Source organism: Bremia lactucae, linkage group LG11 (genome assembly GCF_004359215.1).
Source record: "Bremia lactucae strain SF5 linkage group LG11, whole genome shotgun sequence".
NCBI classification, from domain to species: domain Eukaryota; phylum Oomycota; class Peronosporomycetes; order Peronosporales; family Peronosporaceae; genus Bremia; species Bremia lactucae.
Window position 1 is genome coordinate 2571288 of NC_090620.1, and position 14344 is coordinate 2585631.

Here is a 14344-nt window from a genome sequence, read left to right on the forward strand (position 1 = left end):
CCCGAATCAACATCGTGATTGGACCACTCCTCTTATTATCTAAAGGAGGATCTTGATCACGAGCGAGCCCATCGCAGCGAGTTAGCGGTGACTGTCGACAATGTGTTTCGTGACCATATGAAAAATTGTGCGCAGGTTGCGACTGAACAAATGGCGAACAAGAGGACATGTCAGTCCCTTCAAAACGAGCTGGTGACAGCTCGTCAGAAGATCTCTTCCTTGAAGGAAAGAGTGGATCGTCTGGTTCAAGAGAATCAGACTATGTTCCGAGACAACAAGGCTTTGGCTCGAAACCATCAGGCTTTGGCGATGCCCTCGACCGTTCCGGTGTAACCCGGAATTGGAAGAAGCCTCGTACCCATAGATACCCAACATAAAACGTAGGATGCGCGCACGCATACCACGAGGCAGCGATGTAGAACACAAAACGGCCCAATATACCTGGGCAGTAATTTATCACTGCCTTCATCACGACATGTTTCAGAAGGTCAACCGTAGACAGTACGACTGGGTTATTAGAATTAATTGATGGTATGTTGTCTTCCGTTTCTGTTGGTCCACCGCATCAGCGATGGACTCCTGTACAAGACGGACCCATGCTTCTCAAGCCAAAAAAAATTACCTGCTATCTCTTTTTTTGTTTTCAGTGCGACCGGCTCGCACTGCGGTATTTAAATCTATTCGTTATTAAGAGTATTATCGTTCTCATTAATAATTTTCTTTTTGATGTTAAGTCTTTCAGCATCGTTATTAAAGTCAGTAATAACATTATTGTTATTACTGAGTTTGTCCACCTCAATGTAAATTAAATCAACATTAGTATCTTTCGCATTGACCTTAGTGCTAATGCGTGATGAGCAAGAGCTAAACTTTTTTTTTGCTCGAGCGAGTCCTTGTATTCCCTAGATAGTTCCATGCGAGTTGCCTATGGATTAAGGCACTCGACATTAGATCGAGCTCAAACCGGGCTCGAAGTACTGTGTCAGTGAAGCAGTGGCCACTGCCACGTGAAGAAGTACTTGCGATCGATAAATTCTTTACCGGTCGCGTAAAAGCGGGCCATGAAAGGAGGTCAACCTCCCCACATAGCTCTCCAACCTTCTGTGTGCCGAAGGCGACAGGAGGGTGGCGGATAGTGCACGCATTTAATAAACTGAATGCTGCAACGGTACCGGCTCAAACGCCGATACCTAGAAAAGACGTAATCATAGATGGTATGTCTAAGAGTACCATCTTTCCGTCTATGGATCTGATGGATGAATTTTATCAGATCCTTATGCGTGAACAAGACATCCCGTACACAGCAGTGAGCACTCCCAGTGGGATGCTTTGGAAAAAGCTATTAATGCCACAGGAGCTTAGTAACGCTCCTGCAACTTTCAACAGATGCGTAACGAATCCGTTGAGTCCGGTGCAAAAATTCGCACCGAGTTATTTTGACGATTTTTTCGTCCATAGTCAGACAATTGACAGAAAGGCGGACGTGGAAGTTCATAAAAATCACGTTCGTCAGATTTTTACATTTATGCAAAAGCACATGTTGCACGCAAATCTCGAGAAGTGCATATTCGCTGCAAGCGAAAAAACACTTCTTGGGTGCATCGTCGGTAAACACGGCGTGCGCCCTGATCCCGAAAAGATCAAGGCAATTACCGACTGGCCATTTCCAGTCGATGTCAAGGGACTTAGAAAGTTCCTTGGGCTAGCGGCGTACTTGCACAAGAACTCCCGCAATTATGTTGAGAAGGCAGATCATCTCTCTCGTCTCTTCAAAAAAGACGGAGAATGGTTATGGCACGCTGATTGTCAGCGTTCCTTTGAAGATATCAAGCAAAGCTTGATGCAATCGCCTATCTTGGCGATTGCAGATCAAGACAGACCATTCCATGTGGTCTGTGACGCCAGCGATTTCGCAATCGGCTGTGCGTTAATGCAATACGATACAGATGGCGCGGAGCGCGTCGTCTGTTACCAATCGCGTCAGCTGCAACCAGCTGAACGCAATTACCCAGTGCATGACAAGGAACTCCTTGCCATGAAATATGCATTGGCTAAATTTAGGATCTACCTCCTAGGAGATAGATTGTACAACGTATATGCGGACCATGCGTCATTATGCACGGCCGTAAATAGCCCACACCACTCGCAAAGAATGGCGAGGTGTCTTTCCTTCTTCGCGGCGTATAATTTCTCCGTAGAATATAAACCAGGACGACTTGATGTCGTCGCTGATGCTGTTCGTCTTCGGGAAATCCGAAAACGAAGTCCATAGATACGGACTGCCAACATTCTGCCGAAGTGGGAGAGGTTAAAGAGGTACACGGCGGGGCTTCACCCGTTGACATACCTCGCAAGCACGAATGTACTTGCGCAAGAATTGATACTGGCATGGCCAGTAAATGTCGTGACTTGCTGTAAGATAAGTTGTCTCACGTCCACGATGTCCACTTGTTGGTCTTTGGGCACTCATACATGATGCGCAAGCGCGAATCATTGTACAACTTTGAGCTTAGGGGTAGCTTCAGAGTCCGCATCATTAGGGCATTTCGACCCTACTGCACTTCTGCATTTCCCGACCCCTCAGTCGTTGATGCAGAACTCAGGCATCTCGCACGCAAGTTCTTGCCGTCGCCCTTTGGGTAGGGAGTCCTCTTGCTGGGCGTCTTCGCCCCAACAGGGACCCTGGCATAGCAAAGAGCCATCATATGGCCGCGCTTGCCCGCATTTTAAACAGACCACGTCTGCATTGCCCAACTTCAAGGGAGTGGCATCTGACCTCTCGGCCGACGGCTTATACCAAGCTATCGCCGAGACACAGCTGTAGGATTGCTCCTCAACTAAGGCAATTTGGATTGCCTTTTCCATCGTCGATGGCACCTTTCTGAAAAGGACCTGTTGCGATGGGCCATGCCGTAGTTCGTTCAAAAACATGGGCACCTTAATGTGCTCCGGGATCTGACCTACAGTAATGGACGCCGACAGCGAGCGCATCTCTTGCACATACTCTTGCAGAGATCGCTTCGCCTGTCGCGGTCCAAAGAGGCGCGCCTGAAGCAACACTTCGTTGTTCGGCGGCTGGTACATGGCGCGAATGTTTTTTTTTAAGATCGCCCATGTAGGGAACGCCTTTCTGTCCGCCATAAGCGCCGAGTAAGCCCACTCTGAGGCCTTACCACGCAGATGCGACATGGCGTACGACACCATCCGTGATGAGATGCGCGACACCGCATTGCTCCACAGCTAACAGCTTGTGAACATTCGTGTTCGCTGCAGTTCCATCCGAATGGGCCTCAGCTGATGCGGCCGGCAGAGAGCATCTTAACAGTCCTGATAAGAGCCTCGCTCCAAGCTTGCTCATGCCTCAGCTCATCCTGAGTCTGAGTGACGGACTCCGCCGCAGCATGGCTATGTGCCACGGACACGGCTCTTCGCTGTCCGAGCACGAATGTCTCAAACTTCTCCAACTGAGAAACATGTTGCTCAAAAGTTTGGCCAGGGCTTGTTCACCAAGTCCCTGCGCCAAGTGCCCTGCCACCTCCCGATGATTCTCGGAGAGGTGGGGAAACGAGCCCAATCGATGTTGAGGCTCATCCTCACGTACACACGCAGAGATGCGGGTCGTGGGAAGGATATCAAGCGCTACGAAGTGTAAGCGGCACGTCTTATTATGGTAACGCTCTACTTAGACACACACCATAGCATAGCGAGGACGCGGTTAAACCGTCTTCTCTTGCGTGCAGTGAGGTAGTTGTGGTGGGCGCCTTAGAGACCTCACCCAACGCACTTAAAAGTGTCGTCACGGGAGCGGTGATCCGGCTCCTCGGATTATCGCTCCCGTGACGACACTTTTACCGCACTTACCAAGTTGGAAGCAGCTTTCAGAATGACATAAATCTAATCGTATTAAATTTATGTACCTATTTTTACCAATCAGAAATGTCATCGGTGTGGATAATTCTATTATGTATGGCTAGCTTATCTTTCTAGATACCTCGCGCAACGGATGACGCTAGCCGTCATCCCTCCTAATGTGAATGCACCTATGTGCATCACATACACATGAGCTGGTCACAAATGTGAATCACACCCGAGTGGTGGGTCTAATTACTTAATTTAAGTAATTGACCATCCCCTTAAGTACACCAAGTGTACTTAACGGGGATTGTGTAACATTCGGGCAACTTTAGCCCGTTACAGAATTGGTCAGAGAATTCTCAAGCGCCAGGAATTAACGCTGAGTACTTTATCTAGGAGGCGGAATACAAGAGATGTTTGATATGAGCAAAGTTGTAACGGGGCACTGCTGACTTGTACTGCTTCAGTACAGGTCCACTTCGCTCTGCCTCAGTGGGAGTGGTGCCTCACGTCACTTCACCAACACTTGTACGTGGAGAGGAAGACTCTCTTTAAAACACTTGATATAAAAGGGTTAAAGATTACTGTATTAAATATAATTAAGTTCTTCTCGTTTTATATCTATTTATGCTAACTTGTTTATATACTAATAATAAATATGTAATAAAAGTCTTATCTGTCACTCTCTTTGCGCGCGTCCAGCGCTGACTGTACCGCGGAGCAAGTAAATACAATGGCCTAAATCTACCAATGGATAAACTTTCCGAATATTACTTTGTAAAGTAATATTTCTTAATATTCTCTACCTTTTAGATAATATATTGATTAACAACCTTTAAGTGTTAATTTCATGTAGCGATGCACCCAGTTACATCACTTCTCCTTAAAAAGACAATCACTCTGACTGTCACCGAATAGAGTGGTCACTATAAGAACACTTATAAAAACGATGTTGATTGGTCAGGACATCATTTTCAATTCTATCGCAAGGTTAAAAGTCCATGCGGTGTGCGAATAGTGCGGAGCCTTAGGCTGCAGTTCATGCAGCCGCGAGTGACGCATTATTGTCTCTTGCGACAGACCTCCCCCACTCTAAATGCTGTGCGTGCACGTAGTGGGTAACCACGCGAATGCGACCCCTCTTTGGAGGTTGAATACAAATGCAAGTCGGACGAATCGGCCGACTCGGAGAGAACAGAACAGCCTTCAAATGAGGGGCTAAAATCGGATAGATGTGCTATTTTTTAGCATTCGCAATAGCATATTCAGTTTCGACGATGAGAATGATTCCTCATCGCCAGCACCGTCTCTCGTGTCGTCACCCGCACATATTTCTGTTCGTGGTGATGACGTAAGCCATCGTAATAAAAGTTCTTGGGGTACCCCCGCTACAGTGGGTACCACTCAGCGGAGCGTATACAATAAAATGTCTCGTCTTGCCCTGAGAAGAAGCCTTGGCTTTTGCCCAAACGGCTACTCAATAGCTTGTCTGGAGAGACAACTCCTCAGGATAAATATCCTAATTTATTGCGACAAAGCTACATGCCTTGATCCCGTGCGAAGAACTTTCGCGCTGAGAAAGATTTTCATTTCGATGCTTTTCTTAAGCATCGATGGTACAGTGGCAACAACAAACGAGATAAAATCTCGTTGATGCAAGCCTGGACGCGTATATTCGCAATGTCAAAGACATTGGACGCGAAGCCTGGCTTCAAAGCCTTAACGCGATTCGCGTTAAGTTTGAGAAATGAACTCTAACCGGTTCAAGGTTTAAATTGCATCGGTTGTCACGTGAGGCAGGACTTCCATACCTCACGTGGGGTGATCCATAATCGTGTTATGTTGACAAACGAAACGAGTAAAAGGGGATGTCTTTCCCTTTTCTTCGCCCTGGGGAAGGGCTCGCATCTCTATCGAGATGCACGATGCGAATGACGTTTTGCAATCGATTTACAAGCTCCAGGGGCGCGTTTTTTTGGATGGGTCAGAAGGTCCATTGGATGGGTCTCGTCATACAGACGGACGAGGCCCTCAATATCAACAACCAGCTGGAAACGAGGCTCTCAGCTATCATGTGAAGGTGGATAACCGCGCCACCGAACAAGATAACTCGTTCGCTGCCCCTTCACATCACGGTGGTTTTGAGTACGTTTCACAAGGAAAGGCTGACCACTGTGGGAATCCACCAAAGGTTGTGGCAGAGAAGGAAAATTTAGATCCGACCCATGTGTCGAATCTAGGGTCGACGATCGACCGCTACCTCCAAAAGTTGGAAGATGGACTTGATCACGAGCGCGGTAAGCGTCGCTCGTTGGAGCAGACGGTGAAGGCTCGCTATAGAGATTTGTTGGAAGACCTTTCGAAGAGTCCGTACTCCATGTTGGAGTACGAACGGAAATATCTCGCTCTTCGTGATAAGCTTTATTCTGCACATCGCGATTTCGAGGATCTTCGGACCCGACATGAGAATCTCCAGATTCAGCATGAGAATCTGGTTCGTGACCACAAGAATCTTGTAGGGTTTCTTGAAAAGGGTGGTCAGATCCGTCCTCGAAAGAAACAGCGTACTGATTGTACGGACGGAGCCGACCAACGTAAAACGTATTGTGTACGCATTGCCTCTGCAATGCAGTACACGGGATAACCCAATGAACTTGGGTAGTAGTTTACTGCTACCCACATTAGTGACTACACGCTTAGGTAAGTTTACCATAGAGAGTAGTACTAGGTCAATAATTTTAAATGAAAGAACGTTTGCTCTTCCATGTTTCTCTGCGTTCCGTTTCTGACGGCCCACTGCGCTAGCAAATGGAATCCTGTACGAAACGGATTACTGATTCTCGAGACAGCAGAAATTCCTCTGCTGACTCATTTGTTTTGTCTTTTTCAGTGCGCTTTGTGCGTACTGCCATGAGATTATTCTCATCTTCGATGTCGATTGCATCGACGTCGACATCATTCGCGTCGTTGATACCTTCGATGCGTGATGAGCATGAGTCAGAATTGGTTTTGCTCATGCGAGTACACCCCTGATTTGGACGTTTTATTCTCCGACGAATGAATTTGTGTCTATTTCCCCTAACAAGATATTCATAAATCCTGTATGAATATCTCCAGTGCCAAAACGTTCATGGTCTATTTTAGTTGAAGAAGGAGCAGTTAATAGCATGGGTGTATTTATATGGCTATATTTAGGATATTTATACCCAAAGAGAGATACCTGCTAATACTAAAAGCTATATTTGAACACACAATTAGCAAAATTGACGCGGGTACTCCCCCTTAAACTAGAGGATCCCTCTGATTGGGTGGGTATACGTGGATGGCGTAAGCCATTCACGAAGAACGGTGTATGCGTTGTAGACGCATGCACGAATTATTGATGGCAAATTCGACCATCGGTAAAAACTCGCTCCAATTCGGATACGACTGGACTTAATCTCGAAGTATCTCTTCAAGAACGCGATTTACGCGTTCGGTCTGGCCATCTGTCTCTGGATGATTAGAAGGTGACATAATCAGCCGTGTTCCGAGAGATCGGAACACGAATTGACAAAGCTCCGCCGTAAATCGTGGATCTCTTTCCGATAACAGTTCACGGGGTAACCCGTGGAGTTTGGATACTGTGTCGATAAAGATACGGGCACAGCCCGGAGCCATGGTCGAAATTGGTACTGCAGCAAGATGTTCCATCTTGCTGAATATGTCTACAAATCAAGAACTCCATTGTTTTTTTTGTGATCGGCTTCGGGAAATCCGAAGACGAAGTCCATAGATACGGACTGCCAACCTTCTGTCGGCTGTGGTAGAGGTTGGAGAGGTGCACGGAATGAAGGGCAAGGCTTCACCTGGAATCATACCTCGCAAGCACGAATGTACTTGCGCACGGACTGATACTGGGGGGCCAGTAAAAGTCGCGACTTACTTTAAAATAAGTTAACTCACGTCCACGATGCCCACTTGTTGGTGCATTGTGACACTCATGCATGATGCGCAAGCGCAAATCATTGTGAGTTGGGACGACGACACGTGAGGTGTCACCGGTAACGGCTGTGTAATACAATAAGCCGTTACGTGTTGTGTATTGATCGGATGACGATCGATATAAAGCCGGTAAATCTTTAAAAGTTCTATCGGAAGAATTCATCAAATGATCCATCTAACATAGAATGTCCTTATCTTCTTTGTTTGTGTTGATGACGGAACACTCGTAGTGAGTGTTGCAACAGTGGGATTACTTCACTGTTGGAGTGCACTGCTGACTCGAAATTGAGTCGGCGTGATAACGCATCAGCGACGACATTAGGTCATCCTAGTTTATATTCCACGGAGAAATTATACTCTGCGAAGAAGGATTGCCACCTCGCCATTCTTTGCGTGAGGTGTGAGCTATTTACAGCAGTAATGACGCACGGTCGTATATTCGATGAACGGACTATCTCCGAGGAGATAGACCCTAAATTTAGCCAATGCATATTTCATGGCAAGGAGTTCCTTGTCATGCACTGGATAATCGCGTTCAGCTGGTTGCAGCTGACGCGATTGGTAACAGACGACGCGCTCCGCGCCGTCTGTATCGTATTGCATTAACGCACAGCCGATTGCAAAATCGCTGACGTCACAGACCACATGGAATGGTCTGTCTTGATCTGCAATCGCCAAGATGGGCGATTTCATCAAGCTTTGCTTGATTCCTTCAAACGAACGCTGACAATTAGCGTTTCTCGTCTTTTTTCAAGAGACGAGAGAGATGAACTGTCATCGCTGCATAATTGCGGGAGTACTTGCCAAGTACGCCGCTAAACCAAGGAAATTTCTAAGTCCCTCGCCATCGACTGGAACTGGCCAGCCAGGAATTGCCTTGATCTTTTCGGGATCAGGGCGCACGCCGTGTTTGCCGACGATGCACCCAAGAAGTGGTATTTCGCTTGCAGCGAATACACACTTCTTGAGATTTGCGTACAACTTATGCTTTCGCATAAGTGTAAGAACCTGACGAACGTGAGATTTATGAATTTCCACGTCCGCCTTTCCGTCCATGGCTCGGCTATGGACGAATACATCGTCATTATAACTCGGTGCGAATTGTCGCACCGGTCTCAACAGATTCGTTACGCATCTGTTGAATGTTGCAGGGGCGTTACTAAGCCCCTGAGGCATTACTAGCCATTCCCAGAGCATTCCGCTCGGAATGCCCACTGCTGTGTACGGGATGTCCCGTTCACGCATAAGGATCTGATAAATTCCATCCATCAGATCTATAGACGAAAAGATCGTACTCTTAGACATACCATCGATGATTACGTCTTTTCTAGGTATCGGCGTTTGAGCCAGTACCGTTGCAGCATTCAGTTTATTGAATGCGTGCACTATCCGCCACCCTCCTGTGGCCTTCCGCACACAGAAGGTCGGAGAGCTATGTGGGAAGGTTGACTCCCTCCCATTACCCGCTTTTGATCGATCGATATAGAATTTATCGATCGCAAGTACTTGTTCACGCAGCAGTGGCTTCTGTTTCAGCTTAAAGATTTCAATCTTTAAGGTTTTGGGACGACGCGTGTGCGTCATCCCAGGTACAGGGGTCTGTACCTGTTGTAACCTCAACAGTTCTGCCTGTTGAGAGACTTGCTGCTTAGTAATGTTTGGAGTTCATCAGCACTATCCTGCCAGATAGTGACGTCCCCAGTTTTTTTTGCTGTTACTTACAACATAAAGATAGTAACGTGGTTACAAACCAATGGTCGCGAGGAACGGATGGCAGGCTACCTCGTCAAATTCATGTTGCATGAACTTGGCGATGGCTGAATGGAGGGCATCTCTGTCCAAATCGGACAGCATGGCCAATATGGCATCGTTCCCTACAGTCGAACTCATTCGTTCGACCTCAGTCCTTTCTATGGCACTTAGAAAGGAGTAGCTTTCACGGAAAACGTGATGCGTATTTCCAGTATCATCTAACGTGTCCATGTTAGCTGATGGAATTTGGTCCTTGGACGGACTATAAAGTGCTTCCAGGTGTAACGGGGCACTACTGACTTGTACTGCTTCAGTACAAGTCCACTTCGGACTGCCTCAGTGCGAGTGGCGCCTCACGTCACTTCACGTACGCTAGTACGTGCAGAGGGAGTCTTCTCTTTAAAACACATGCTTTAAAGAGGGTTAAATGAAAACTGTATTAATATAATTAAGTATTTCTTGTCTATCTACTTAATACTAACTTAATTATAAACTAATACAAAATATGTGCTAAAAGTCTCATCTGTCTTAATCTTTGCGCGCGTCCAGCGCTGACTGGACTGCGGAGAAAGTAGATATAATGGTCTATATTTACCAATGGATAAGCCTTTGGAATATTACCCATAGCGGCGGCCCTTCTATTAAAAGCAATCAATAATAAAAATTCAACCGTTTCGTAGTCGGAAGTAAAAAGCATGCGATACCCTTTTTTTTAATTTGCACGTGAGCTCGAGAGTCTCAGCATACCTTTCCTAACGAGAAGGTGTAAAAAAGCTCGACTCTGTATATTTATCGATTAGAGTCCTACCTTTTTAAATCGCAACAGAATTGGCGCATTTAAATGTGTACACTGAAGGACGTCGCGAAGACCAAACACAACAATCATCGAGACTTGTACATATCACAATAACGAAGGCGACTCGAACCAAGGTGCATTGAGGACTCGTGACGACTTACCATCGAATTGCCACGAGAGGAATACGGTCCATACGGTGCATCCACGACAATTTCGTCATGATCATCCCGGTCGTCGTGCATGACAAAGAAATTACTCGCGTTGCGTTCTTGATGAAACGGGTCAAAACCCGCGGCCGACGAGGTTCCAAACATGGCTACACGCGATGGCGGCGGTGGCATTGGCAAATGCTCGGAGCGCAGCGCCTCCGCAAGTCGATCATAATCCACCGAATGGTGATTCACTACATTATGGCCAAAGGCCAACCGCCGGCCTTCCATGCGCATGTCGGTCACATCGTGGCTCTCGGCCCGCAAGAAGTACGACGCCGTACTTAATTCGCTCGTCGTACTTATCTCGTTCGACAACGCTTCTGCCATCTTAAGATCCAATAAAGCCATGCGGGTCGCAATATTAGCCAATGCAATCGATGGTTGAATGACCAACACTCCTTGTGCTTTCATTTCGTTACTAACTTTCGAATCCGGAACCATGGCAATCATGCGCGGATGGACGCCGCCCATTAATGACAAGAGCATCTGAATGTTCTCCCGTGTGCGATTCGCATCGCCTGTAAAGATAATGACGTCCGCCGACGACATGGCACGGGCACTCTCTTGATCTTGTAGTGTATTCTTATACGTAATCAAGTCGCCCTTGGCCGCGCGCTGCAAGATGGCTTCATTCATTACTTGCCATTTACTGGTGCGTTTTTTATCCAATAGTGGCACATTCACGCGTGCCCCATAGAGGGACAAACCCAAAGCAATTTCAAACGCAACTTCGTCGTCGCCAATTACGACGGCATTCCGGACTTTATTCAGTGCCATAACGTTCCCGCGTGGGTCCATGGACATGCGTCGACTTAAATCAAAGGGACCCGCAGGTCCATTGCCCGTCACGACGCTCAATCGGTCGTGCTGTGGCATCATTGAACGATCAAACCCACCTTTTTCCAAACTCTCCAATTTCTCTTTCGGGTCATGCACGCCGCCGGCCTTTAACCGATCTTGAAGCGTCTCCCCGGCCCGTCCAAGTCCCATGGCACACAACACAGGTCCAACAATTTGATTCACAACCACAGCCGCCACGATCGTGGCTGAAAAGTCTGCTGCCCATTGTTCATCACTCATGGCTTGGACTTCATTGGCAAGTCCAAGGGCCACACCGGCTTGAGGCGTCATGGTGAGCCACAGATTATTGTACTGACGTGGAGTGAGTTTTAATACGTAGCGTCCACCAAAGTAACACGCAAGAAAGATGGCAAGGTATCGCAGAATCACGTAAAGACTCATGAGGGGAATGGCTGCCACGACTTGATCAAGTTTTAACGATGCCCCCGTCATGACAAAGAATGGTAAGAAGAAATACGGGGCCGCCGTGTCAAGAATCACGTGCATGTCGTGACGAATTCCCGTGTGATGTCCCGCAACACACGATGCAATCATGAGCACCAGAAGTGCTTCAAATTTGATTTCCCAGGACAATCCAAACGCGGCGGCCGTGGCTTCCGCGACCAAACCACTGGAAATGTAAAACATGTAGCCCATGGAAAGCCAAAGGAATCCTTTGAACGACAAGACGGCTTGAGGAGAGAGACAGCTTGACGACGAAGGAGGGTGAAGGTCGTCCATGGAAAAGTCCGTATTCGTGTCCATTTTGGGTTGCGTCATTGTACCGCTTTCTTTCTTTGTGGTGTTTTGGTTGCAATACGCCGCATTATCGTCTAATTTGTGATCGTGAGAGTGGTCGTCGTGAGGCGATTCGCCGCCTGGGAGTTTAAAGATCAAGAGGGTCACCCCTGCGAGAATGACACCGACGAGGACATTGGAGCCAACAATGGACATGGTATAAAACAGATTAAGCATCGAGACATTGAGTTTGGCACAATAAATGGACGACACAATGCGCGAGACAGAGAACGAAATGAGAACGATGAATTCTGCCGTCATGGTCGCGCCAAGCATGAGACTCGTGAAAGGACCAACGCTATTGAGCTCAATCTTAATGGCCATAACGGTTGCCGGTGATCCAAGCACGGAAATGGACCCAAACATGAGTGCAATGCCCAATTGACACAAGAAATCCATGTCCGAGTAGAAGAAGGCACTTTCCATGAACAAAATGCCGGCAGATAAGATGACCATGGCGGTGATGTACAATACACCAAGGAGCAACATTATGGATTTAAGTTGCGGACGCAATTCCGGGAGGTAAATTTCTTGACCCGCTTGAAACGAAATAAACGAAAGTGCCAAGGCACTGACGTAACTTGAGAGCATCTTGACAAGATCCTTGGTAAGTAAATTCGAGACAAATGGACCGGCAATGACGCCAATGACGAGGTAGCCCGTGATCAAGGGTAATTTAAAAAATCGAGGAAAAAACAACCCAAGTGGATGCGCCGCAACAAGCACGACAACGAATGCAAGAACATACTGAAGCGTGTCAATGCTGTTACTCCACGAGTTGAATGGCACAGTTTTATTCTTGTCAACATCCCCTCCTCCTCCACTAAGTTGACGGACAATAATATTGTCGTACTCGCTCGGCAATTGACCTGTAGTTGTAGAAACGATAGTCGCTAGAAGCACCGAGAATGCGAGCAGGAAGCGAGTTGTTCGAGCTGTTGCGAGCGCACGCGCGGAAGTGCCAAGTCTGGCCATCTTCCTCGTTGCCAAGTAGAAAATCGAAAATGAAAGTCTACGTGTCGAATTAAACGAATGAGAGTGGCCGTTTACGTTTACAACTGGGATAAAAAGGTGCTGAACTGGACACAAAACGGCAAGACGACTGCACTGGCCATGGGTGGCAGATGGTATAAAATTGATGGCATGGACGGTTTCCGAGTTTCGGGGTATACTTTAATAAAGCTTCTTGGCCACAGATGCATAAGTTCAGTTTCAACCGACTTTGGTGCTATAGTTGCCAATCTCGTCGGGCACGATATTGTCAGATGTTTTCGGGGAAAAAAAGTTCAGTTGAAAAGACCTTTGAAAAATAGTCGCTACTAATAAATCAGAAGACCATTGTGGTAACAGGCACACTTCTTTCTTGTCGTCATTCTTTGACAAAACTGAACGAAATAAGCTCAGCGGGATTCCTTTTTTTCGAATAACGTAGTCAGCGGGGTGACGCTATAAAAATTGGCTAGGATTCGAGTAGAATGGTCGAGTTGGAAGGTACGAGTGAGACCAGGAGCAGTGTGCAACGGCAGCACCGAAATGAAAGAAACTTGAGAAGAAAAGAACAGCGAGTAGCTAATGATATGGTGCTGCCAGATCGCATTTCATTCTTCGAGATTGGATACGGTCAGACAACAGTAATGAAGTCGCGAGTGATCTGCTCCGAGATCGACATTAGATGCTTTATCGGATAGATTTTTTCGCTACTTTGTTGTGGCTATAATCAATCCATTTTACAAATTTATAAACGGCGACGACAATTACAAATTTATTTATTAAAAGGACATGAATTCTTTGTGCAGCGGGCCGATTGTCTAACTTTTCGAATTTGAGATAATACGCGGACGTGGCCAAATCAAGTCAATCCATTGCCGTAGAGGTGTGTGCAACGTGTTGTCGTGCGTTAACTTAAAGCAGTGTTACAACGAGACATAAAAGCCGCAATTTACAACATGTCTTTTGTAATTATGTTCAAATTAGGCCTCTAACATAATTACCCGTCTCTTTACACGGCTGACGGTACGCCTCAGCGTGCGCTTAAAGTCTTCAAAGGGCAAGAGCTTATGCGGATTTTACTAGCTTCTAATTCGTGCTGATATTCTGGAGTATCGTA

At 46.8% G+C, this 14344-nt stretch overlaps 2 protein-coding genes across 2 annotated transcripts; one reads left to right on the forward strand and one right to left on the reverse strand.

Moving 5' to 3' along the window:
* Window positions 1-10473: 10473 nt before the first annotated feature.
* On the reverse strand, window positions 10474-13212 carry CCR75_001981 (uncharacterized protein; the record flags this gene model as incomplete). Its single annotated transcript, XM_067960082.1, has 1 exon — window positions 10474-13212. One exon carries the CDS (start codon window positions 13210-13212, stop codon window positions 10474-10476), a length of 2739 nt encoding a protein of 912 aa, XP_067823783.1.
* A 500-nt stretch (window positions 13213-13712) lies between these two features.
* Window positions 13713-13925, forward strand: CCR75_001982 (uncharacterized protein; the record flags this gene model as incomplete). The annotated part of the gene is made up of 1 exon (XM_067960083.1): window positions 13713-13925. One exon carries the CDS (start codon window positions 13713-13715, stop codon window positions 13923-13925), a length of 213 nt encoding a protein of 70 aa, XP_067823786.1.
* Window positions 13926-14344: the final 419 nt, after the last annotated feature.